The sequence below is a fragment of the Parus major genome, chromosome 4 (assembly GCF_001522545.3).
Source record: "Parus major isolate Abel chromosome 4, Parus_major1.1, whole genome shotgun sequence".
Lineage (NCBI taxonomy): Eukaryota > Metazoa > Chordata > Aves > Passeriformes > Paridae > Parus > Parus major.
This window is the reverse complement of record NC_031771.1, coordinates 34,041,980-34,069,353: the sequence shown is the minus strand read 5'-3', so window position 1 is coordinate 34,069,353 and position 27,374 is coordinate 34,041,980. Positions and strand designations below refer to the sequence as shown.

General features: G+C 34.5%; 1 protein-coding gene across 1 annotated transcript in view; it reads left to right on the top strand.

Annotated features, from left to right (window-relative positions):
* Positions 1 to 27,374, top strand: part of GPM6A (glycoprotein M6A) — a 111,605-nt gene that overhangs the window by 63,950 nt on the left and 20,281 nt on the right. The window contains exons 2-3 of the mRNA XM_015625586.2: positions 12,248 to 12,440; positions 23,836 to 23,992. Coding sequence (XP_015481072.1) covers positions 12,248 to 12,440; positions 23,836 to 23,992 — 350 coding nt within the window. The remainder of the gene's footprint in view (positions 1 to 12,247; positions 12,441 to 23,835; positions 23,993 to 27,374) is intronic.

Genomic DNA, 27,374 nt, shown 5'->3' with positions numbered 1-27,374 from the left:
GTGCTAGATTCTATTCTGTTTAAGAGCCATTTTCCTCAATACTGTTATTCACTCCTTTACTTTAAAACTTGTTTTTACATTTAATTCTTGAGTTTATTGTTCCTGCTGGAGTCAGGAAGAAGGGCTATTTAACTCCAGTGGGAGACAGCTTAGGTTTTATTTATATAGGCTTTTTGAAGCCATTAGAAGTGGCTTGCAGATATTTCTGTTCAGAAGAAATACATGACTTAATTTGAGGTCTTGGTAGAAGGAAGCTTAATGGCTCTGTTCCCATAAAAAAACTTCAGTTTTGTATCACTAAGATTTTTAGTTGTAGACTTGAGAAATCATGTAACATACTGGTCCACAGAGACTTTCTTTATGACCTGCATCTTTCCAGTTATTATCTATAAAAAAAAGATGTGTAAATTTGCACTGAGTAAATGATACCTATAGATTGTTTATTCCAAGTTAATTAACAAATACTTATCTTTGTGTTTTATTCATGTCTGCAAATTGATTGATTATTGATAGATTCATTGGTTTGTGTTTTTAAGTCATTGTGTTTTTAAGCTGTTATTTAGAAGAGTTCAAGTAGCTCATTTTAAAGTGTTATATGTATTCACATATATATATATTTTTAATAAGTATAATGGCATTAATTAGTTTCATGGAGCAGTCTTCATAAGTAGTCATGTCTTGAAGGATAACAGTTATCTGCCTCATCATGATCTATTTCTTCTTTTTTTTTTTCCTTTCTGAGGTGTAAAAGTGACAGTCATATAATGATTCCATTAAAAAGATTAAAAGATATTTCTTTCCAGACAGAAATATTCAGAATATTTTTTCTACTTCTTTAGTTGAAGATGTTCTACCACTTTTGGATAGTAAACATGACAGCCTATGCATATCTGTTTCATTGAGGAATATCTCAGTGCCTTGCAGAGGGGTGGTGAACAAGGATGGGGAGAGAAGGGGGAAGCAGTGCTGTGTTCCTGCTGCTCATTCCCCAGAGCAGATGAGCTTTCTGTCTCCTGGCTTGAAGAGAACTAGCGAAATTATCAACTCTGAGTGTTTCTCAGGAAAAGAGGTGTTCAAGGGAATAGGAGTAGCCAGCATGAAGACAGCCTGAGGGTAAAGGGAGCAGATGAAGCAAAAAGAGGCTTTTGAGATAAAAGTGGTGTAAAATATGAGGGCATTAGAATCAGAAGTTGCATATAATGTAGAATAAAGGGAAAGGGCTATATAATTCCAATTAAAATTTTAATTGATACCATTTACAAAAGTCTGTTTTTTTTGAGTTCTCTAAATCCACTGTTTTCAGCTAACAGCTGTAAAAAATACACACCCTATCCTCTTCAGCAGTGAAAAGATTTGTGAGGTAAAAAAGATCGTTTAAGGAAGATAAATATTTGTTATTTTATTCATATGCTTTTGACCACTATGCCCTGCACAGCTGCCAGAAAATTTCCTGAGATCAAAGTGTTTACATTTTACCTCTGCTTGCATTTTTGTTATTTCTGGGTTTTAAACAGCAAGGATTGGAAATGACAACAGCAATGTGTGCTTTGATTATATAAATGTAAGCATTCTGAGAAGTCATATTAATCTTATTCTGAGTACAAACTGAAAAACCACTTGGTAAATAACCTGTTTCTTCCTCTATTCCAACACTTGAAAAAAAGGAGTATGCTACCTTCTCTAAAATGAAGGTGTGCAAAACCCACAAATACCTATTAAATATGTAAGGGTTTGTAGAGCATTCCATTTAAACAGATGAGTGCACAGAAAATTCAGGAAGCAATGTTTTCTGGGTTTTCAAGGTTTGAATAATGCACTAAAAAAAATAAAAAATACGTAGTTTAAAGCCTAGTATAACTCGACCTATTTGTGAATGAGGAAAACAGTGCAGGATTATATTTCAGAACATACTTCAGAGTAGTTTTTTCTTTTGGGATGAATAGTTCAAGGCTGAGGGAAAGAGCTGAGGGATTGATTCTATGAACTGTAGATAAGATAGATGAAAAGGATGATTATTTGTTGATTTTACGATCCATGGCATTGTCATTCACTTTGTAATTAGAGTAGTAAGTATTGCACAGAATTAGTGTTACAAATTATTGTTTCCAATTGAATCAAACAATAAAAATTTATAATTGTTTCAATCATCTATATATTATTGATATATACAATATGCTTATAACCCATCTATCAACAATAATAAATTGTTGATTTATTTAATGTATAAATCTTAGATACATGATCTGTGGAGTCATGTAATGGGCAAACTCTTTGAATTAACTGACCCACATACAAACATTTGTATCATGTTTGTGAAACCAGTTTGTTTTATTCCTGTCCCTTTAGCTTTAGAGTGGTTTTGAAGCTGACAAATGTTGTCTGTGTTAAATCAGCCAGAAAGTTTTTTTAAGATTATAAAGATTGACTATGTTATGCCTGAATGATTCATATTTTAGGCAGTGACTGCTCTGTGTCAGTAACTTTAATACTTATTAACTGCTAGATTGAGATCTGTCTCATTAAACAGCAATGAACTTAATGTACTGAATACTCTATAACAGCTAATTACAACACAGTTTTCTGTACATTCTTGTAATCATCAATGTCCAAAATATGAGCATTTGTTTCTGTCCAAGGTGTAAATGTATAAATTTTTTTCATGTGTATAATTAAATTATTTTAATTGATACATTTTTTTTCTGAAAAAATTGCGTTGGTTAACATTGCAAGCAATACCAATACTGGTAAAATCCATCTTCCCAAGCATGAACAGGTGCCTTTTCCAATATTTTCTCTTAACAATGTGTTTTTTTCTCACCAGAAGCATTACCTCCTTGGGCACAGATAAACAAAACCATGGACATTTATAAATATCTTATATGAAATATTTTTTTTTATATGAGTGTGGAACAACAAAGGTGTCATATCAGCTGGTGTAATGTTATCTACTTCTGGATACCTACATGATATTCTGTATATTTTATTGAAGTTACGGTGTTAATTTGATTTTAAGTCAATCAGACAAGCTACAGGTTTTCAGCCAAGCACATTCTCAATACCTTACTAAGTGGAGCCTTGTGGAGGTACCTAAATAGTAGCTGAGCCAATTTCTTTGACAAGCTGTGAGGTGTTGAGCCAGGAGCTTTTGCTTAAATTAGTTCTTTGTTAGAATTACAATTGACAGGGCTGGGAGCGGTAGCACTGGTACCTTAAAGAAAGCATACAAGCATGCAGGATGATCATTTACCTGTCCATCAAAGAAAAGAAAAGAAATCAACCCAGAGTGATGAAAAGGTTAACTTCCTGTCTCACTGGCAAAGCAAATGAGGCGTTTTGCTTTAAAAAAAGTATTTCCAGTCAATCCAAGGTAGTTTCCTTTTGTTGTTGAGAGTTATGGAGTAGGAAAGAAATACAGAGTAGCTCTTCAGGATGTTGTGCAGCCTCTGCTACAGCTTGGAATGTACCTTCACTGCATGAAATCTAAACCTTTGATCATGACTCATGATGAGAATTTTCTGCCAAGCCACTGTTTCTCTGGTGTCACTAAACCTTAGATCTGCATTTTGCCGGAAGGTACTGATCAGGCGTATTGCTTCACAGCGCTCTTCTATAAATGTGTGATATCTAGTGCTTCTCATCACTCATTAGAGAGTTATCCAATTTAACAAATACTTTGGCAGAATACTTTGGTGCAACAGAGGAAGCCAACAAACTCTTTGATTATTAATAAAAGAGTACAGTCCACTATGATGGAAATGGATTTTTGTATGTGTGTATATATGTATATATACATATATATATATATATATATATATGTGTATGTATATATATATATATATATCCATATTCAGCTATCCTAAGCTGTAAGGAAAAGTGGCTATTGGTAGCCTGTTTGGCTTTTTTTTCCCTCCAGATTTCAGAGCAGTTAAGAGGGATGGAACACAAGAAGCTTGTTTTTTGTCTTGGGATTTGTGCACACATGACTTCTAAACTAGGAGAAAGAGAGGATTTCTTCTTCTTTGCTGTTTGTTTTCATGCTTTGGGCTTCAATGAGAATTAAAATCATGTTTTATTATGTTAGCCGTGTCTTTCTAATCAGATGGAAAATTACTTTGAATAAAATTCAGCTCAAATATAAAATACACCTTTAATTTGGCCTTGAAAGTTTGTTATAACAGTTGATGGTAACACAGATACAGGTCACTCAGCAAGGTGGATTTGCAAAACATATTTGTTTTAATAGCTAAGTGTTATAGATGAAGTCTTCTTGAAAAAATATTTCTTCTCATTGGCAAGTACCTTGTTTCATTTTACTCCAACTCTACATTAAGACAGGGAATTATTAGGTATCTATATAAGCAATCCATTTGAGATTTAATTGCTTTGCGTATAAGCGAAGAAATGTGTTCAGTGCATATGATAAAAATGCAAATCTAAGTTATATTTCTGATACAGGAGCTACCATGACTATTTGTGAGCTTGCTGAATAAGTTTATTTTCTGTAGTGAGTGCAGTTTGTTAAACTCTACAAACTGAGCTGGGGTATTGGGTGCTTGATAACAACAAGGGACAGTTCTGGATGAAATCATACCAAATATTAAGCAGTGTACAAAAAAATGTACTAATTCTATTACCCTTGTTCAGGTCTAATTGTTATCTGTTACTCAGATCAAGACACCATCCATATGAGAAAGGGAGGAAGGGATTTTGAGTAATGTACTGAATTTCATTAAAATACCATGTAATCCCCAGATCCCCATATTTCAAATGAAAATAACTGTGAAAGAACTTTAAGATTTGCATATGGACTAAGGATAAAAAAAGTTATTCATAAATGAATTTGTAAATTAGGTCTTTGAAGGCCATAGTAATTTTCTTTTTGACAAAATATTTTGCTGCACAATTTTTTCTTCTAAAAATATTGATGTTGCTACCAGGAGGTTTTACAAACTTAAAAATAAAAAAAACCCACTTGCATTCCAAGAAACCCTTGAATTTACATTGGACTACTGACTTAAGCTGCTATTAGAGTCCTAAAATCTCTAACTAAAACTTCTCAAACAATTAAGTTCAGTTTAGAAAAGTTTTTAAAACAATATATTTTCCTAGTACAAGTGCTGAGTAATCTTGTATTGTTATAGGATAAAGTAAATAAGTAGTTGATTATTTCAAATTTGTTTTTCAAAAATGGTAGATAAAACTGAGCCAAACTCAGTTATGTTCCCTAAACTGTGACCACTCTATTCCTTTTGCTTTAATAACTACACAGAAGATTCCAAATATATTTTCTGCATTTCAAAACATGTTGAAGGATCAAATATTTTACCTTTATTGCTTCCATTTAAACTATTCCAGCATTTAGACACATAAGAAAACATCCTCTCTTAAAGCTGTCAATAAAGTGAATTTTTTTGTCACTAAAGAATTCCTGACATACACATTCAGCTCTTAATGCTGCATTTTCAGACCACTTTATTACAAGCATGAAATTTTTTTCATTTTTGTTTGGAAATCTCTTTGAAGGATTTTAATAGGGTTTTTTTTATGTTAGTGAAAGTCCTTTTTATCAACCTATAGACAAAATATAGTAATAAATAAGATGGAAAATTTTGATGGGTTTTTAGGCTGCAAAATGATCATTTTGTTGTTGGCCTAGGGCCACTGAGGGATATCTCTGTGCAGACCTGATATGTCCATGGTGAGATAATCCCAGTATCATTCAAATATCTGAAGTCATATTGCTTTTATGACTGAACATTTCTCTAAGTTAGAGAATCAGAGCATGGGTGGGATGGATGATGCACAGGTAAATATTTTGTTGCTTTTTTGTTAGAGGAGCAATTGCATGAGGTGCTACAGAGCAGTTTCTGGCTGCAAGTTGCAGGTATTTGTCCTTCATATAACTCCCTGAGCAGCAGTGTTATCCTAATCAGTCCACAAAGGTGGTTTCTGGGATTTTTTTATTTTTTTTTTTTAATGCAAGTTAATATTAGCACAGTGATCTGGTGAAGGGCTGGGTTTGTAGGAGCTGCTTCCAAGATCCAGCATATCTCCACTGCTTAAAGTTGTCATCTTGGCCAGTGGGATTCTCATGAACAAACACACAATATAGTGATTTTGACAATGCACAGTGTTAGGTATGTCGATTTAGCTTGAGGCATTTTGCATGTAAATAAGAAAACGTCTTTAGGATTCCTCTTAGCCTTGGTCCCACGCTGAGTGCAGTAACTGAAGCAACTATTAGCTACAGAATGAATGTAAAAGCCCAAGGACTAACATTTTAATTTTCATTATTAGCTGATATCTGATTAGCTAATATCCAGTCATGCTGTGGAGATAAGCCCAAGTAGATCCATTAATGATACACAATTTAATGTGTAAAAGAATAACTTCATTTTTGTTTTTTATTTTCATACAATTAGTTGCCTATTTCTTAGAATCCCTTTGTGCTTGTTGTGGCATTATTGTTGCTTTTCTACATGTGTTTCTTAAAAGTATTCAATGTCTATTTACTTTTCCACTGTAGTCATAGCAGTCAGGATATCAGAATTAATTTTGTGGTAAAATTACTTTTTGTTGCTTTCTAGGTAATTCTGTAATTGTAATCATTCTTATTGAGGGCTAATCTAAATGAGAAATCATCTCCTGAGCAAGACCAAGAAAACTTCAGTTGTTAGCATTACTGGTCTGGTTTCTTGTGTAACGGGAGAGGGTGGATCAGAGTGGGGGTGTATTCCATTCGTGAGCCTGGGACCAATCACATGGGATTGCGTATGCGGCGCTTCTTGAGCAGGTTTTCCAAGTCAGAGTACAGAGGTGATCTTTGGTGATCCATTCCCAAATGTTGCTTCTCCTCATCTGCAGCTCTGTAAAACCACATCCTGAATGTCTTGTCTTTCTGCTGTCCTTGGGATAGCACTGAGGGAGCTGGATTGATTCTGCCTGCTGCTATACCATGATGTTCTGGAGACCAGTTTCAGATCAGGAAGTTGTGACATCTGTTGATTAATTTCAGGGTACGAGATATAACCAAAAAATGTTGCTTTTTGCTCAATACATTTTGTTTTGATGGCAGTATTTATCAATTAAAATATTACATAACAGTAGCTTGACTTGAGGTTAAGTCTAGCTTAATAGAATTCAGAAGTAAATCTGCATGTTTCATGATGGGGCTGTGAAACTGCATTTGAGTTGATTGGCCATGAAAGCTGTGTGACAAGTGGTACAAATTTAGATATGAAGAAAATGCATGCCTAGCCAGGCATGGAAGACACAGAAGATTTTGTTATTTTGTTTTCTATTTCAAGTTTATGTAGTTCTCTGGCATTTTACTTGTACTCTGCTGTCTTGTCTTCTAATATTAGATAGAAAACTCTCTAAGAAAAATAATTTAAGAAAAAACGTTAATAAAATGTTGTATATTCTTCAGAGGTACTTGTTCCCATTGGAGATGTAATTATCTGTGATTAATCAGTAATTCTTTGGACATGTAGTTGTCTCTGATTAATCATTTAGGTGTTCCAGCTGCAAATGAGTTGGAAAGGATGAAAAAAAACAAAACCAGAATATCCATCTGTATTTTGTATGTTTACTTTTCATAGATATTTTTTAAACTGATTTTATTCATGGTAATATCTGGGGTGAATGAGTTTTCTTAATCTTTTATATAAAAGGAAGCAGCATAACAGCCTTCTGTAACTGGTTCTGATATCATTGATTTAACTTCACTCTTACAGACAAAAGTGGCAAGAAATGTAAGTCCTGAATAAATATACGGACCAGAAATGTATTGAGTATTTTATTTTTTAGTTATAGGTCCTGATCTGCACTGAGGAGAAAGAGTTCATGTATCACTAACACACGAACAAAGAAATTATTGTAGTGATGCAATTTGCGTGCATAATTAGATGTATATCGCATCTAAAAAAAAATCACATCTAAAAATTTCTTCTGTCTGATACCTACATTTTTTGCCTTCTTAATGTAGAGATTGTATAAACAGAAAGACAACTTATTTTTGGCTGATGCACTTGAAGATATAATAGAATATGTACACCCAAACCCCAGAAACTAGAAGATATTTGCAGATTTGCCTGTATAAGGCAAGTTTAGATATCTATATCAAAAGAATTTCTGATATAGAAATATAATATAATAAATTACATATATATAATATATACAATATATAATATATACAATATAATAATTGTACTAACAGAGATGTAGTTGTGTAGGAGATGTTTGTTGACTGGAAATGGATGGATGTAATGCAACATTAATGTGTTGTATTTTGATAGCTGAATAGAGCCAGTATTTGGAGTTTTATTTTACCTTGTAAAATAAAATTTCTGGTCTTGTCTTCTGTGTATTTCATGGCTAAATTTTCTCTATGGAATGATTATATTAAAATAATGAAAAAAAGAACAGTACAGACCTTCATGTTGAAAACCACTGGAAAGGACAGTGTTTTTGATAACTTCTACAGTTTTAGTAAAGACATGTGGTCTCAGAAGATTTGGATTTTTACCTGAAGGAAAAATTTTGGTGCACATAAGCAAAATAAGAACGATAGATGCTGAATTATATAGCACATGCTTATTGAGCAGAGTTAACAGTTTGAAAAGTGCTGAAAACTGTATTTGGAGAACAAACATCAAAGAAGCATACAGCCTTTTTCATCTTTGCCAGTAATTATTTCTGTGACTGTATGTGTTAACTGCCTTGTGAAGAGGCTGTTCTGAGAGGTGAATGAGTGCCTGTCTCGCACAGACATACACACATATCTCACAGCTGAGTCACACTGTGCTGGTGACTCAATTTCACTGTGCAGGTTAAAATAGCATTTCTATTGTTCTGGTATTAAAAAGCCATTTGCACATGTTGAACAGCTGAAAGGAAAGAATTGGAGCAGATATTACCTATAGCACATTACCTTGTGTGGGGTATGAATGATGTGTAATATCCATTTTAAAATCATAGTGCTGATTCACTGGTTTTCTTTAGTTTTAGTTGATCTGACAGCACTCAAAACTCTATTTACTCATGAAGTAAACAGTGAGAAAGGTAGTAGTAGGGCTATGGAAGAGCTAAGTAAATGAGAAAGGCTTTGACATTATATGAAAATTTCACGTTTGAATTAATTTTTTCCCAGTATTTTTTATGAATTAAAAGATCTCAAGTTGGTGGAATATACCACTAAAAGCTTCCCTCAAAGGCTTATGAGCATGAACAGTTCTAATGAGAGAGATTAAGAGAAGCACTTCTTCACAAGCTGTAAATTTGCTTTGGTTATTTTACAAATGTTGAAGCAATGGGGGAAAAACTAATTTATTTTTTTATTAAATTTTTCCTGGGATTGTACTTGGATTGGTGTTATTACACCTATAATTGATACTGTTTTTACTTTATTAGGCTATTTCACTATACTTTTACACTATAATAAAGGTCAAGTACTATCACTGGCTGTGGGTTTGGATGACATCTGTATTTGTGACACCTTAGTGTGTGCTCAACCCTCACTGGACCTAGAGAGTGAGGTGCAGCAGCTTCAGGAGGTAATGCAGATATCTGTTCCCAGACAACAGTGCACACAACTTTCTCTCTTCCACTTCATCTTTCTCAGAAGGAGAAAAAGAAATCTTTACAAAATATCTTCCTCTTCTCTGCCCCAAGCTATTGCAGTATTAAGAAATACTCCCTAAAGTTCACTTGTCCCTGAAAATATTTAGGTCTATCTTATTTTTTCATCTTTGATTTTATAAGCCCACATACATCATTTCTGTTTTTACACTTTGTCATCTCTCTCCTTTCTTTTCTACTTTCTCATATAAGGTCAATAAATGTACAGTGGTACTAGTTTTCTGAGGCTTTTTCTGCTGTTATTTGTGATAAACTCTGATGTCAGGTAACTGTGTGTTGTCCAGTAGTTCTCATTCAATTAATTTGTTTTAAATATATATTTCTTAGGTATTTTGCCTTTCAGACAGTAGGTTTTCCAGTGAAGGTATTTTTCCCTAGTATTTCTGTAGGCTTTTAAACACCGAAGGATTAATTAGAGTTGTTATTATTGAGGGTAATCTTAGAAAAAAGGACCAAAGGAGTTTTAAGTGTTTCCTGCAGTTACTTGCATGCAGAATTAGTTACTCCAAAATAATTTATACATTTTTTCTAGTCTGTTCCTAAGATCTTGCACTGATGAAAAGCACACAGAGTCCCTTGGTATAAAACTCTCATAGTCTGTCACTGAAGAAAGACCCAAAGTGATTGCTGGGCATCCAAAGCCTTGTGCTGCTGAAGAGGAGAGCTGCCTCTTCCAGAGGCATTCATTCCAGAACGGTGGAATGGCAGGGATTGCAATTTGCTCCTCACCCAGTAATGCAGGGGCTCAGAGATGAGGTGGGGGGTGGGAGATGGCACCCTGCAGGGTGTTACACCCATGGACCTGTGTGGTGAATGCTCGAGGTGGGTGCCTTGTACAACAGGTTACCTAAACAAGAGTTAGGCAGCAGTTTGAATGGATGGATTTGCATATTTTACCTCTGATGCTTCACAGTTGGCTCTGATAAAGTAAATTGTCCTTAAAAAAAAAGTAATCTCAAGATATAACTTTCTTTTTATACAACTATCATACATACTTAGGTATTGTTTTGTTTTTTTTATATTTAGTATATTCAATATTTAGTATACTGTATTTTTTTTTACTAAATCTATTCAACCATTTGAGTACTGTCTTCCATAATATTACCTATATTTGGAGAATAGCAAGGGGTTTCTATTTGGGTAAAATGTGTACATATTTGAAAGTGGCTTAAACTGTTCTCGTCAGGGAATCTCGTATATAAATAGATGTATATATATATATATAAATGCTGAAAATACATGTGATGATTTAATATTTGTTCATTAAAAGCAGTAAATAAAGGTTTTAACAGACAGAGCAAATTATTACCTGGATTATCTAGGCTAAAGGAAATAGAAATATACCAAATTAAAGGACAAAATATGAAATTACATAGAGAATCTACATTTGAGAATTAGACATAATGAAAGTAGACATATTGTCTTTAAAGAATGGCTATTTTATTTTATTTTATTTTATTTTATTTTATTTTTTTTTATTTTATTTTATTTTATTTCTCCGGTATTATGATTTAGTATAGCGTAAAGTCTTCTGAACAAGTTAAAATATATTGAATTATACCTGTTGAACATCTTATACATAATTTTTAATTGGTCTTTGTCTGTATAAATATTTTATAAATATTTTAAATCTCTATGCCTCACTTTGTTTTCTATCCAGGTCCTTTTTGCTATAAACTGGTAGTGTTTAGGAGAAAATACAACTCCTGATTACTGAGTCATGCCTGTTTGTCTTCTCTCAGCCAGTGATTCCCACCTTCTCTGTCCCTTCAGAAGGCAATAGGAAGGGTTCCATGGGGTGTAAGAGGTCTTATGGGATTGATGAGATTTGGAAGAGTCAGAGCTGCAACATTCATGAAACCAGGCAGGGTAGTGCCAGAAACTTGAGAACATTTACTGAAGAAATGTTTTTTTCTGGAACTGGGCATTGTTTTAGACACTCTGATGGCAGGACATGACGTTGGCCTTTTATAACTCAAGAGCAATTACCTTCACTTAAGAAACATCACAACGAATAAAATATATTGAGAGAAAACTCAGCTATATTCTTTTTCTAATTTTGTGCTCTTTTGTGGATGCCTTTATTAATTCTTGTGAGGTATTTGAGTGGTGCACAAGGAATTGGTCTTGCAGGAAGGATCAATTCTGTTGTCAGAAGAGTATGTCCAAGAAATTGGAATAAACCTGTCATGATGGAATGAATTGGACTGAATTTGTTTTTTTCATGATGGTTTTCCTGTTATTGAGAGTCATCCTCAGTAATCTGGTAGGTGATCAGCAGGAATCATGCATATAGGTATAACCTAGGACTGACATAGTAACCTGCTGTGAATGAAAACATGAAGCTCTGTAAGGACCTAACTGTTTAACCTTTCATGTTAATCAGGTGACATGTCTACATTTAATAGGTCAAGTAGCAACTGAGAAAACTCAGAAGTTGCATTAACCTTTCACAGTTTTCTGACAGTCTGAGTTGTTATATTTGACCTAAACCCTCTTTGGCCTACGGTCTTTAATTTTCAGAAGAGTTCCTCATGAATAAAACATTCTTGCTTTTTTTTGGATACAATTTAGTAACATATAACCTTTTTTTTTAACTTTCTTGTAGGATGCTTCGAGTGTTGCATCAAATGCCTGGGAGGCATTCCCTACGCATCTTTGATTGCTACCATCCTGCTCTATGCTGGAGTTGCACTGTTCTGTGGCTGTGGACATGAAGCACTTTCAGGAACCGTCAACATTCTGCAAACCTACTTTGAGATGACAAGATCTGCAGGAGATGTTATTGATGCCTTTACCCTGTGAGTTCTCTGTTCTTTTTACTTGTTTCCTTTTAAAACTGATGAAAAATTCCACAAGGGATATAAATTTGACTCAAGAAAGTATTTTTTTTGTGAAAATCTTAGAAAAAATTGTTTGGATAAGCTTAGCAGATGAAATTTGACCATGGTGATATTTTTTTAGTATTTAGAAGCAATTTATAATAATATTACATATTACAGTTTTAATTAATTACTAAAATCTATTTCATATAACATTGATAAAACTGAAAAAGCAAACAAACAAGCCCCAATGTCCACAAAACTCTAAATACATAAAGCACAAAGGCTAGACTGGTGTTGGAAGTTATCCTGTTGACTTTCCTGCTCTTGATCTTTCCTTATATTTATTGTGTGACACAGAAAAATGAACAAGATATCTATATTTGATCTGACTAGGTGCCACTGCTTGCATGAGAGCTAGAAATGAAATCTGAAATTTCTTAACTTCTCTTGGGTTATGTTATCGACATTCTTTCCAAAGCTTCTCTGCAAATTTTAGGTGTATTCACTGTGGGATTAGTAGCCAGAAAAGAGTATGGAACAAATAAGTATGTCACTGCCACGCCAAATTAAAATTTCTTCTTTGGATCAAGGAATTCTTATGACCTTGCATATGCTGGGTTGAGGGGAAGATGTATCTTCTGCTCTGCCTTTTTGGATTGTCATTTAGAATAATGAGTCTGGCTTGACTTGGTGGCTAAGGTTCATTGTTATCCTGAATGGAAGATCAGTCATTTTATTAGGCTCTAACTTATTTTATTAGTCCCTAGGAAGCTGTTAGTGTAGAACAGCCACAAATCAATGCTTTCTCTCCATAGCACATTTTCCAGTGTATCTCTGTCACATACTAAAGTGAAAGTATCAGTCAGGGAATATAGTCCAAACGCATATAACTGACTGTAAAAGATTATGGAATTGTAAAGGTAATTTTTTTCCCCTGGCATTTGTTTTTCGTAGCTAGTAGCTTTTGGATTGGTTTGTGTCCTTTGTTTACTTAAAGAGATATTAAACCCAGTTCTTCCTTTGGCAGACTTATTGTAATGAAATTTGATTTTATTCAGTTGTGAAAGGTATATCTAAACTCATGTGGTAAAGGCAGGAAGAGAAAATATTTTGGCTAAAAGCAGATAAGCTGTTGTTTTGAAATGGGTAAACTGTGTGACTCGCAAGGAAATTTGCACATATTAATTTTCTACCTGTTTAAGTAGATATTACACTGCTTCTAAAATAATTTTGTAGAGAGAATAAATCCTTGTTATTTTCTTACAAGTATTGATTAACCATTGGCTGTCCAAAAGCTCTATGGTAATTATACTTTTGGAAGGCCAAAAACCAGAAAGAAGAATATGTATGTAGAAATAAAAGCTGTAGAGCCTATATTCTTAAAACAATACATAATGAAATGGAAATAAAACCTAGTTTGGGGTTGTTTTTTTTTTGATTAAAAATGATAAGAACTTTAAAAAAATCTAGCAGTGTGCCCTACTCAACTTTGCTTTTTTAAGGCTTATTTAACACATTTGGGCTCTTAATGCTTCTAGTGCTGTGAAGTGTCTCAGGCTGGCCTGGAGTCTGTCCTGTAATAAATGTGCCAGGCAGATGCTGCAGTAGAGTGAAGTGTGTTAGATTCTGTTTAATCATACTTATGGTTTCTGTCTATATTTTTTATTAGCATGCTGGATTTCAAATGTCATTCAGCATAAAAATCAACCCCTATCTGAGAGCTATTTACGTGGGTGGCAAGAGATGAAGGCTGTTTTAACTGTGTCCACAAGTGTTTGTTCTGAATGCAAATTACACAACTCAAGCCACCCTGTATCTTTTATCTCTGTCCATGCAGTTACTGGCTGTAATTTAGAAGAAGCAGCAGACCCCTGTAGAGAAAGTAGGGCATAATGAGGGCATAAACAAAATCTGAAACACTCTCTAAATGCCTAAAATAAAAGCCAAAACACCTAGATCCAACAATGCCGTTCAGAAATGCCCATTTCAATGTCCCTGAGGGCATCAAAAGCCCTGACTGGCCCTGCCTGGCCTCTCCTGGGGTCTCCCCTCAGCCTTCCCATGTTCCAAGACAACATTTCAGTGAAGCTGGAAGGGTTCAGACCCTCACCACAAACTCTCCTGGTTATGGGATTTGGCCTGCTCTGTGCTGCCCATGCTCCACATGATGCCTTGACACTTGGGGAGAGATTAATTAATTAACAACCTGCAATGGGCAGCAAAGCTCCCTTGGAGTATTTGGCCCTTGGGGATTCAGCCGAGAGCAGCAGCCCTGTGGAATAAAAGAGGTGATCTGAGCATGGGTCCTGCAGACTGTTCCCTCATCCCATCTCTCTGGTCTGATTTCAGAGAGCATATACCAGCTGCAGAGCATATTTGCTGTGGAAATATTGAGAAGTAGTAAATATTTGCAGTTTAAAAACTATAAGCAAGTTTTGCAGCTGTTATTTAAATTCTATAAATTCCAGTCACATAAATTTCCTCGAATATATGATTTTCTTTCCAAGTTGCAATACAGAATGATCATGGTCAATAATTCTTAAGTTATGGGAGCAACATAGAGAGATGCTGGATAGGGGTTTTTTGTTTGCTTGTTTTTAGGGGGAAAATACAACCCAAAATTCAGCCTGTAATAGGATGCAAAACCCAACAATTAAACAAAACAAAATGAAACAAAGATTTTTTTTGAAAGAGTTTTGTCTCAAAGCACTAGATTATAGCCTGTCTTTAGTTTCCTCAGGGGAGAAAGGTAAAATAGTTACTCTAAATACTTGAAAGCTAACATAAATCAACTGTGTTCAAGTCCATGAGAACACACGCTGTAGAGGCAGGTATTCCTTATGGAGAGAACATATCTTCAAAAATCACATAGCTGAAGGGTAGACTCTTCTCTCTTTAGGCAGTCATTTTTAAATCCATGAACTTTTAATAAGTTGGATGCCTATAAAAACATTTGGAATTGTCAATGTGTGACTTTTTCATTGGGACTAAACCAGTGAAAGTGAAGGAATGCCTGTTTGGGAATTTGCAGATGTCATAAACATTTTTTGGGATGTGGATTCTTTCAGTGGCTGTGGAGTAGTTATTTTACTTCTTTGTGATCCAAAGAAAGACAGAGAAAATACATATGATGCTTTAAATTATCCTGAAAACTGCTTTTATAATATTGAACTGCAAGAGGTGAATGGTTTATGTTGCAGAGTTTGTCAGCTTAGCAGCTCTGCAGGTTTCACTAAAACTGAGTAATCTGCTTGAGGTAGATGTGGTATTCAGTCATTCTCCTAATAAATTAATAAAATGCAGTGAACACTATCTGCAAAGTACCAGGTATAGCTAGATTTTCTTACTTAATCACTGTTTTTGTGCAGATTACAAAGTCAGCAGAAACAGACATATGCTTATCAAGCATGTATTGCATGAGCTGGATTTTTATATTTTTCTGGTGTTTGGAACAGATTCCAAAAGAAGATTTCAGAAAATCAGAAGCACGAGGCATGTTTTGTGTGTTTCCCAACAGCATCCTTTTCCAGCTCTTTCTCTTTAGTGCACAGGGCCAGTTAATGCCATCTGTCACATGTTTGTGATATATAGGCCATGGAACAAGGGAATCATGCTCTTAGAATGGAAAATGAAGAAATCTTCCCTGATAGTAATGTTAAACCCATTTTCCTACTACAGTCAGAGCTAATTCAGGTCGTTGTAAATTCACTTCCTTTAAAGGTGTGAAACCAAATAGTAATCTAGATGAAGTTGGAATAGGTAAATCTGTTGTCACTATGCTCTCTACAGAAAGTTTCATAGACACTGTATTGGTACCACCTTCCTAGGTCTAAAAATTTCCTTCCTCTCAGGCTGAAACCTGTGTTTCAGGTACTGCTGTGGCCAAGTTTGATGCTTGCTGGTGACTTTTCTGTTAGTGTATAGCCAGGGTTTATTAAGATGATATTGTTTTGCAATTTACATATGTATGTACGACTGTTTTCTTTTGAGTAAAACAAAAATATTGGTGCAGAATCTTTTATATCTTCCCTCTTAGTGATAAAAAACAATGTTTTGAGAGGTAAGTAAATGGATGTTATGATTTGTTGTCTTTTTTTTTTTTTTGCTGTTGACTTTGCTGCTATCACAAGTTAAATGCTGGTAGCGCTAAAATATTACTGTTATCATCAATATTTCTACACGTATATTAGTGGAATACTGTGAAAGTTATTACAATGTGACCTGAAGTAAAGGACAGCTAATATGAAATGGGATATTTAGAAACATTTTTATTAGACTGTGTGATGATTCTGTTTGAGGCATCTGCTTAATACACAATGGTAGCAATATGAGTTTTCCTATACATTTTTGGTATCTTACAAAAGCTTGGTATTCTTTAAATTTGAACATACATTATGTTTTAAATACCATTTGTATCAGGGAAAACAAAACATATAAGGCTCTCTATCAAACAGTTGCTGACTTATGCAGGCCTGTGCCATAGCAGGTTTGGAAACAGCAACTGACATTGTGTAGAAGAGTGAAGTTATCTCTGCATGGAATATCCAAGCTTGACCCACGTGTCTTCTTTGGGTATTACAATTTTGTAGGAAACACCAGGGAGAGCACAATGTCATTGAAGATGCACTTTACTTAAGGAGAACAGTTTTTATTTCACTGCAACAACTGAGTCACCTACAAATAGCAACACTGGACAAATACAACATATTAAATATTAGATGCAGAACATAGGATTTTAGATTTGGTATCATGGGCAGATGCAGCAAATCTGAGAACATGACCTTTACAAGATTATACAGTGCTGAAAAATCACATTTACCACCTACTCAGCTATATTATGTAGCCCAGTCTTCTGTATCCTGATAAAGGCAATACCAATGAGAATTTATGTAAGTAAAATTTAGGATTTGTGAACTACCTGACAAGACACAGTCCTCATTTTATGAAATTGAATAAGAAAATTTAGAGCACTGCATGAAAATACCAGTGGAATAATCTGGAAAATTCATAGCAGTGCATGTGAATACCAGCAGAGTGATATTACATAAAGAATTTATTGGTCTTCTTCTGTGCAAATACAGTCTCTTACTTTTCAGCAGACATCTGTATTATTTAGTACTGCGTTAAGTAGCTTTCCTTCCTGGTTGACTGGAATCTTAGATTAGCTATAATCACTTCATGTCTTGTGATTTTCCCTTTCTCAATAGGTGGTTAATCTCCATAGAAATATCTTTTTCTTTTTTAGCTGCCTTTAACTCCCTTTAGTCTCAGTTCACTTTATAAATAGATAAAATGGAAATCATATATTTATGTGTAATATCCAGGTTGCTAAAGATGTTTTATGTGCCATGTTAGTTTTACATCCTCTGCTCCACAGGATATCTGAAAAGGGTAAATTCATTATAATGATCCCAATCTGGACATATAGTAACAACCTGTCAGTCTTACACTGTCAGTATTTACTTTGTATGTTTCCAGGTTCATAGTTGTACTAATGAAACACTCAGAAATCCTGTGATATGTTTTTGCCACATATTTTTGCACTTTATTCCTATAGAAGGTTGCCTGGGAATTCAGTCTCCAATAATGTATAGCAGCCATCATGTAGTTCCACCAGAAGTCAGCACAGTACTCTGCATTAGTTCCAGTGGGGCTTTTGCCTTCTTCAGATAAAGAAGGTTTCTGATTTCTTCTGTAATTAGCATCTCTAAAAATGTTTCTAAGAAAGTAGTCCTAGAAAGAGCAAAATTAGGTTATAAAAAACCCCCAAAAAATGTTGATGAGAAGCCTTGTCCTTCGGTCGTAGTAAAAACTCAGTGTTTGGTCCTAAGTTTTCATGATTACTAAAATTCTTATGCTGGATCTTTTCCTATTTCAAAAAAGTTACAAGATTCATGGAGCAGAGGTGTGGTTTGTGCTGCTTTTGCTCTTCTTCCATTACTTTGAGGATTCTGTATGGCTTTTTAGATATTGTGTAAGAAATCTCCACTCAACTGTTTCATTCCAAGGAAGGAAGCAAAAAACTTTTAGAGGATGATGATCTAGGGTTCTATCCTGCATGCCTGTAGAGAGTTGTACATCACAAATTAAAACCAATGGGTTTTTATGTCACATCAGCTTTGTTTCAGAGTAGAACAAGAAAATCTGGCCCTTGCAGAATGTGAAAGCAACTTGCATATTGCAGTATGATGATCTCTTCTTTATATAATACTAACAATCTGGCTTTAGTTTTGATCAAATGTTTTGTATGATTGTGCACAATTTTTTTTCCAGAAATAGATAATCAAAGTCTCCATTTTCTTTCTACTGTATTTTGTTTGTACTTTATTAAAAAACTACTTTTTGGTCTTATCCTTTCTCTACAGTTAATTCCATTATCATTTCATGATAAATTTTAGCTGAACATTCTATGCACCAGTTTTATTTTCTTCCCACCTGAAGTTTAGACTGATTATTAACCTAATCTAGAAAAAATTCCTCATGGTCTTAAGCTGACATTTTCTTAGAGCTCTCATATTATCCCTTCACTGTGAAAGTATTTCAGTTTCTTTTACCTCATTTGGGCTGTTACTTGGGGGTTTTTGTCTTACTCTGCAGTTAGTACATGGCTACCAATAAATTCTTCTTTCTCTCTGTTCGTTTTCCTTCTGTAGTCTGTCTTTGCTCGTCTCCCCCTTCTCCTAACAATTTCTCTCTTTTCATGGTACCAGCTATCTTCATTGCTCAACCTGTTTTTTGGGAATAGTAGAATAGTATCATGAACTAACACCAAGAAATTGTTCCCAGCTGGTTTGCAGGAGACCCTGAACACACCTTTAGAAAAGTTCCACAGGGCTTGGTTTCTGCATAGCCTAAACAGACCTTTTTGCTCACAAATATCCCCTTATATCTTGTCTGTCTTCTAAAAACACATTTGCAAAACTATTTCTACAAGCTTGAGACAGCTTGAGGTTGGAGGCTGTTATCTCAGTGTCTTAACACCCTCTTAGGATCAGTCCCCCAGGGGGCAAGAGGATCAGCATGGAGGCCAGCATTTCTGGTTTACAGAGTTAACAAGGATTATTTTGTTCTAGATGTAAACATCAAGTATTCAAAATTTCCTGTAATTGACAGAGAAAAAAATTTCAAAAAGCCAAGCAACTCCCCAAAACAGGAGAAGCCTGTCTACCCCAATGGTAACAGTTGCAGGCATTTCTTGTCCATCTAAATTTTCTGTGCAGGCTGAAAAACATAAAGGACAGTTTTTCATTAGATATTTTACTAAGGTAATCTTATTAACATTCCAGTACTTTGATTGCTTTGGTATTTTATTTTTCTTATTATGTTTGGGTTTTTTTTTTACACTGGAAATAGATATAGTTGCCTGAAACTACTCGTATTCAGACAGTATAGGTCCAGTTTACTGTCAATCATATTCTATTTAACATCTGTAATATATCATTGTATATACAGGAGAAGTAATGTTATAAATTCAGGAATAGAAATTTGAGACAGAATTATAAATTCAGGAAAACTAGTCCCACAGTTATATCTAGTATTCTGGTGGGTAGGCCAATGAAAGCCTTTGAAATATTAGGCTTTTGTCACTTGCTCAGGCTGAAATGCACACACAGTTTATTTGAATATAATGGGTTTCTGGGAAGCATGAAAATCGTGACACAGGGCAAACTAGTGTGAACTTTAACAGTTAATTACAACTAAATGTCTTTACTGCATTCCAATATTAAGAAAATTAATATATATATATATATATATATATACACACACCTAACAAGTATGTAGATTGTTCCAAAGCAATATTAACACACTTTTCACACAAACCTGCTGAACATAGACATGATCATTCAGCATATTATTTTATTTCTTGCTGATTGAGTCTACTTTTTAATAATTCAATTTGCCAAAATGCCATGAAAATACACAGTAGGAAATCTGCAATATTGGTCTGACACACTAGGAATGTTTTCACTCACCTCTGACTTGTCTTCGCTGGAATAGTCTACTTGGTACTCAGTTTCAACCTGTTCATTGAGAAATTAGCGTTGATGGCTTCCCTGAATGCCTTCTGCCAGAGGAAGAAAGCGTTTTCTCTAGAGATTTTTTTAAGAGGCTTCTTGTTGGATATAATCCAGATTCAGACAAATGAATTGAGAAGTCCAGTTAATATGGAATAATTCATTATCTAGCAGCAGAGAAAGACCTAAAAATTGAAAGATCAGCCTGATTTAAATTGCAATTTAAAAACAGTGATGTTTTTGTTTTTAACCTTTCTGCACATCTTGTTGTGAGGGAAGGCAGATCCAGAATCCATGGAGAATCTACCAGATTAAGACAGTATGCAAAATATGGTTTAGATTATTCTATATTTTTTTAAAAAGGCTTTTATTAACTTCAAGATGCTTTTCACAATTATTTTATATTTAGATAGATAATATTTCAGTTTATTTTACTCAGCAGCCTAGGTCAGAGTAGCTTTAGTCTTCACATAATGTATATTTTTCCAATCCTGTCAGAAGAACAAAATTTCATCTTTATTGTTTTTTCTCCTTTCTTTACTAATTACCCAATTCTTTCCTTCCATTCCAGCTTGCACAAGTGTAAGCCCTTCTTGCTCATTTTCTTTGTCCTTACCCATCTTGTCCATTGGCTCACATTCATCACCCCTTCTGCCGCTCTCTTCTACCTCCCTGGTCGCTCTCATGCTCTGTCTGCAGCACTTGAGAATTTGCTGAAGCACAGATGGCAATTAATCTCTGTGAGTTCATCCACAAAGAATCACATTTTATTTTAAAGAAAGGCAATCTCCATTTTACAAGGCCTATCTTTTACCTATAATAACTTAATGAGGAAATAAAAGTTTATATATACTGTATTAAATGCTGCAGAATAACTTAATGGCAATGCTATCTTCATAACTATATATATAAAAAGTTATCGTTGTAATACACTTTCTTTAAATACAGCAGACACTAAATATAGCTATACTGCAATACAATTCTATCTGTCTTTTAAAGAGGTAGTTGAGTGATTGTCTCACAATTTTCCTTTATCTTTTTACTCTTTCCTTTATAGGAGATCCTTTTTCCTAGGAATAAGTCCATCTATTTCATGCTGTGTAGTCTGATGAACAGAGATTTTATGACTTCTCTGTAACAAGTGGATGAGGAAGAAATAGATTTCTATATTTGGCTAGTGTTGGGCTATATATATTTTTTCCTTTTGTGAAAGGAAGGCTTAAGTGAAAGTTATTCCTGTAGATGCACATAAGGCTAAGGAAAAAGCAGAGATCTCTTAGTACACTTTTTGACACAAGCAGCTCAGTGGGAGACTCAGCACAGATGGTTTAAAGGGCTGTTGTAAGGACTGAAATAGTCTCTGGACTTCTCAAAAGTCCTAATCTCTTTAGGGCAATGAGAGCTTGTAACTGAGCACATAGAGGTCTGAGAGGAGCTGCTGCTGGCAGAGCTCCCAGACTTCAACCACTGGTGAAGGTCACAATTGTTTAAAGTATATAAGACAGGAATTAAAAGAGTTTTTGTGGAACAGTCACAAAGTTGGTGTCTATTTGTATTTGTAATTTTTTTTTAATCACTAATGACAAGATAGGCTTAAAACACAGTTTTGATGTTAAAAAAAAAGTGTTATATTGGTTGAATTACTGTCAAATCAGGGACATGGGATTTTTGCGAGGTAATCAGAATTATATATATTAAAATAAATTTCATCAGCATCATTTCATACCATCTTCAGTGTTAAATTTGTTTCACCCTTTTGAGCTGTTCCAATATCTATTCCATACATAAATCTACTTACACTAGTTTTCAGTTCAGTATGAAACAATAAGAAATGTAAAAAAAAAAAAAAAAAAGACTGGAAGTTCTTTGAAATTAGAATGTTAGGGAAAACCATAACCTGTCTTATTTCCAGAAGCATTCATTTATAGTACTTCTCCCATCCCAAATTATGTCAGAAGTCTAACTGCATTTTTATTGCATTTTTTAATGTAGACCTGAGTCTGGCTTTGAATCTTTTGAAAACCATTCAAACTCAAAGATATTTTAACAGGTTTTTGAGAATTTTTATTGTATTATACATATAAAATGTGTATTGTGAGTTGTCTTTTGAGTGATGATGGATAGTGTGCTTGTAAGGAATTGTTATCATTAAATATTTCCTTTCATAACTATAAAAATATTAATCATTGTCTTGAGAAAACATCCAGTGTGGGTAATGGCAAGTCAAAATTCTTCTGGCAGATCCTAATGGTTCTCAGCCTTATTTTTGTCTTTTGCTGCTAAGAGGTGTCACTATTTTGACCTGGAGAATAAGACTGGAATTTAGAACCATCTTAAATCTGCATGCTATCATTTTATAAAGAGTTTCTCAGCTCCTGCCTTGTCACATCAACAAACTGAAAATTTACTGTGACTTATTTTTAGAGAAGTTCAAGGAGAAAACTTTGAAATCTGCTGATCTAAGACTATGGTCAGTAGGAATGTTTCCAAGTCTAGGTGACAGAGCAGATAGGTTCCAAAGAAAATCTTTTCAGAAATGCTGATCATGAGAGAACATTTAGGAGGCACAGTCTCCTTGAGCCAATATTGAACTTCTAGGCAGTGCTGAGCAGAAGAAACACACAACCCAGGTAATCTCTGTAGTGAATTGAGCCTTCTAGGACTCTGCACGTTGCACTCAAGCCATCCCTCCTTTGCCTCAGCTGTGTGTCTGTGAAATGATGTTTTAAAGCCTCATTATAGAAGAATGTCAGATGATCTGACCTCATTACTTCTAGAATAATATGTTTCTGGTTTCAAGTAAGCAATTTCTCTTGATGACTTTATTATTCTGTGTCAAACACTTTGTCCACCGGAGAATAACAATGAGAAGATGGCACAGACTGACATTGCAGTTTGAGAACTACTTGTATGTGCAGAAAGTTTTATTAAAGACTGTAATTAAATATCTTCTATAAACCAAGTGTTGGGTATGAAGGAGATGCTTAAGAGACGTGTCAGATTTTTTCTTCCTTTTCCATTTATTTTTTTTTTCCTTTTCTTTTCCACTTCATTTAGAGGAAAAAACTGAAAAGCAACTGACTTTTAAATTGATGTGCCAATTTTTGGTGTCACACCTGAACAGATACATTTTTACTTTTAATTAGATTACATGACCCAGTGTTTCTTCTATCAATGTTATTTTATTTCAGAGTTCATTCCTCAGATTTACCTGTCATTATGGCACATTAGCACTTACACTGACTCCAGTCATCCATAAAGTCTGAGACTCAGGGGGTCTGATTATCTCACCCTGAAATTTCAGAGTCAGCTTTAAATATTTATGCAGATAATTAATTTTTGCTGTTCCTATACAGGATTGACATCTTCAAGTACGTGATATATGGTGTAGCAGCTGCATTCTTTGTATATGGCATTCTGCTGATGGTGGAGGGATTCTTTACAACTGGTGCCATCAAGGATCTCTATGGAGATTTCAAAATCACCACTTGTGGCAGATGTGTGAGTGCCTGGGTAAGTGGCTAAGAAAGCTTTTGTAATTATGACAAATTCTATATGCTTTGTATGTTTTTTTAGTGCCTTGTGATGTTTATTTTTTGGTTTTGATTTTCTTCAATATTTTGTGATACCTCAGTTCAGTATTTAAAAATTATAGCAAAGGAGAACACAGTTTTACAAATATTCTCTGTATTGGTTAAACGTTAAGTAATTCTTGCTACTCAGGAGCAATGAATTCCACCAGCTGAAAGAGAAAGCTCGTTACCTCAGCAACATAAGCTGTACTGAACAGGACTAAAACTATAAGGCCTCCAGCTTTACTGGGAATATTTCCCTCACTAATATTTTCAATTATTTTAGGAATCCTTCCTGTTCCTCTTTGGAACAAGCTGAGACCTGTCATCAGGTTCTATTTTGTTTCTAAATGGTAAACAGCCCATTATTTACTCCTGTGTCAATCTCTGGTTTGGAAAGACCGTTCACTTATGGCCCTGGAAAATTTGGGTTCAAAAAATTCTGATTTGTACTAGGACTTAAATGGAAGTTTATCAAACTAAAATTGCTGACTGTTTCAACTGGGATTATTTTAACAGTTCTGCTCAGTGTCAGGTAAGTAACTAATTTTTTTGGTATTTGACTGTTCTGTGTCTAAACTAAGGCCTGTGCACTTGGTAGCTGTTGGATTTTTCTGAAAACACAGTCTGCATCAAAACCTCCTATTTTGTCATGAATACTAAATGAATAAATACAGCCAAGTAGATCTGTACAGTGTAGTATTGTCTTGTAAAAAACAAATGTACTTATGCTATATTAATGATAAATAATATATAAATTAGTAGGCAGGGCTGGGCTTCCCACTGTACTGTACTACAACTGTCAACACTTAATTAAGTAGAATACAGTCTAAACAAATTAAGCAATAGATACTTCCAGTCACACAAAGACTATCAAAACTAGTAATTTGGATATATTTGTATTTAACAATCTAAATATTTAGACATTTAAGGTTTAACTGGACACAGATGATCTGCATCTTGTAAATTGGGGAGTGCAGCGAGTACGTCATCCCTGCATAGATGTAACCTGCTCCACAGTAATCCTGTGGTCTTTTTCATTCTTGTCATCATTGTATGATTTTGACACTTTGACTAAGATTGCTTTAAAACCTTTAAACAAATACATGTAAAAAAAACCCTGAGAATGTTTTATTTAAAGAGCAGTCATTGCTTATGCCAACATCTTCTGGAAAGAAGTCTCTAATTTGTATTCACTGAGGACCTACTAAGTTAGTTCCAAATCTATATAGAGTAGTAAGATTTTCAGAACATATTTTTCTCCACAGCTCCCATGAATGCCTGTCCTCAGTAATGCAGCAGAGCAGTGCTACATCCTCTCACAGTTTTGATACCTGTAATTCTCTAGCACGTGTCTAGAAGAACGGTTAAGCAGCTATTCTATGGTTAATATCATTGTTGTTACTATCATCAATTCATTACATTATTTCCTTCAACACTTTACTTTTCCCATCAGTAATTTACAATGTTTATGTTTTACTTTGAGAAGCCCTGGGTTGATACACATTGGGCAGCTAAGGTTAAGGCTGTGTAGTATTTATGATCACAATTACAATAATCCATCAATTATTTTGAGTACCTTGTTGTCATTATTCTTGAAGTCAGTGGAAGTTTTTTTCTTTTTCCTGATGGGAAAACCTCAGGAACCTGCTGTTTGATTGCTTGTCTCATTTTGATGATGTGTCAGTAAGGTTGCTATACAAATGTCTAGAGTTATTTTGGATTATTATTCTGGCTTTAGTGTCGGTGCTCTAGAGAGTATTTAAGTCAATTAAAACTTGATATCCTTTTGGCTAGGTTGATTTTCATTGTCTCATACTTAAAATTCTTTAGGGGAAAATAGCATCTTAGATTTAATATATTTATATATTTGAAATTAGAAAATATTTCAAGAGAGACATGTTTAGCATTTATTCAGCTCCTTAATACATGCAATGATATAAAGAAATAAGACCTAAGAAGAACAAAATTAATAGTGAAGAGGCAAATGAAACCAAATCAGTGTTGTGTGTCAAGGCCAGATTGTTCAATTGCTAAAAATGTGCTGTAATAAATTTTGTTGTGTACAGTTGCCAAAATGAGATAATGCTATTGAAATGGGTTGGCAGATACTACAAGTTGCGAGAAAGCTTTCTTGTATGCAGTTTTGAGCTAGTAATTTTTTAAATATTAAAATCTAAACTGTCAAGTATTAAATGGTTTCTTTAAGCAGCACCTTAATACTACTAACAGAAATGTACACAGAGGATCTTTGTTGCTTTGAAAAATGAAAATTACAAAAATGGCTCCAAATCAAAAACACCTTTATAAAAACTCCAGTTGTGACTATGACTTCACATCAAATTCGTTGATGTCTTTCTAAATAGACATTTAGCACGTTAAAGTCTGAAAATGAAGTCCTTCAGCTTTACCGTTGCCACCAGTTGTTTGTCATTAATATTTTGCATGAGCAAATTTGTTATGTCTGTGACTAAACCTATTATGAAAATGGAGGAAAAAAAAACAACAAAAAATTTCAAGAAGGAAAAGTTTATTTTAACTTTGTATGGATAAGCTGTATTTCTATATATGGAAATATGAAAAGCAACATATTTTTCTCTTTCTGAAAAAATATTTTTGAAAAGCTGGCTTTTAAGAACACCGATAGCCAACATCTGAAGGAACTTTTAATGAGCCCTTCCTGACCTCCTCCCTTAGTTGCAAATCGTTCACTTTCTGGCTCCAAATAGGCAAAAGGATTTTTTTTTTTTATTTTTGCCTGAAGTAATGGAAAAAGAAATAGCTCAGCCTAACCTTTCCAGTGGCTGTATAGTTGACTTGTCAGCTGATATGAGAATTCAGAGGCTTAGCATCCAAATCATGTCAGTGCTGCCATGGAGTAGAGCCTCTCACATCTCAGAGAGGCCTTGTGAAAGTGACAGTGACGACTCACTGGCAACGCTGGCAGACTTAAGTCACAGTGAAAAGTAAAACAAAAGCATTAAAACAATGCCAGTCACACTCGAGGAGACACTTTGTTTCTAGTCTTCATTTTTCCATGCCTGAATATTTTAGAGTATTAAATAAACAGTCATATATAACTGTGCTGCAGCATGATTAGTAAAGAATGGGAGACAGACCTGAAGCCAACTGTAACGCTGTTTTCATGTTTGCAGTTTGATACTTTTCCCATTAATATTCTTCTGCCTTTGCCATAGAAAAGGCTTTCCTCATTTACACCTTGTTTTAGACTATCTGCTTTCAGAGTAGATAAAAAAACCCTCCTCCTATGTTATGCTATAAAATGGGAAAGGAGGTTTGGTTTTTTGTTTTATTTCATCAGA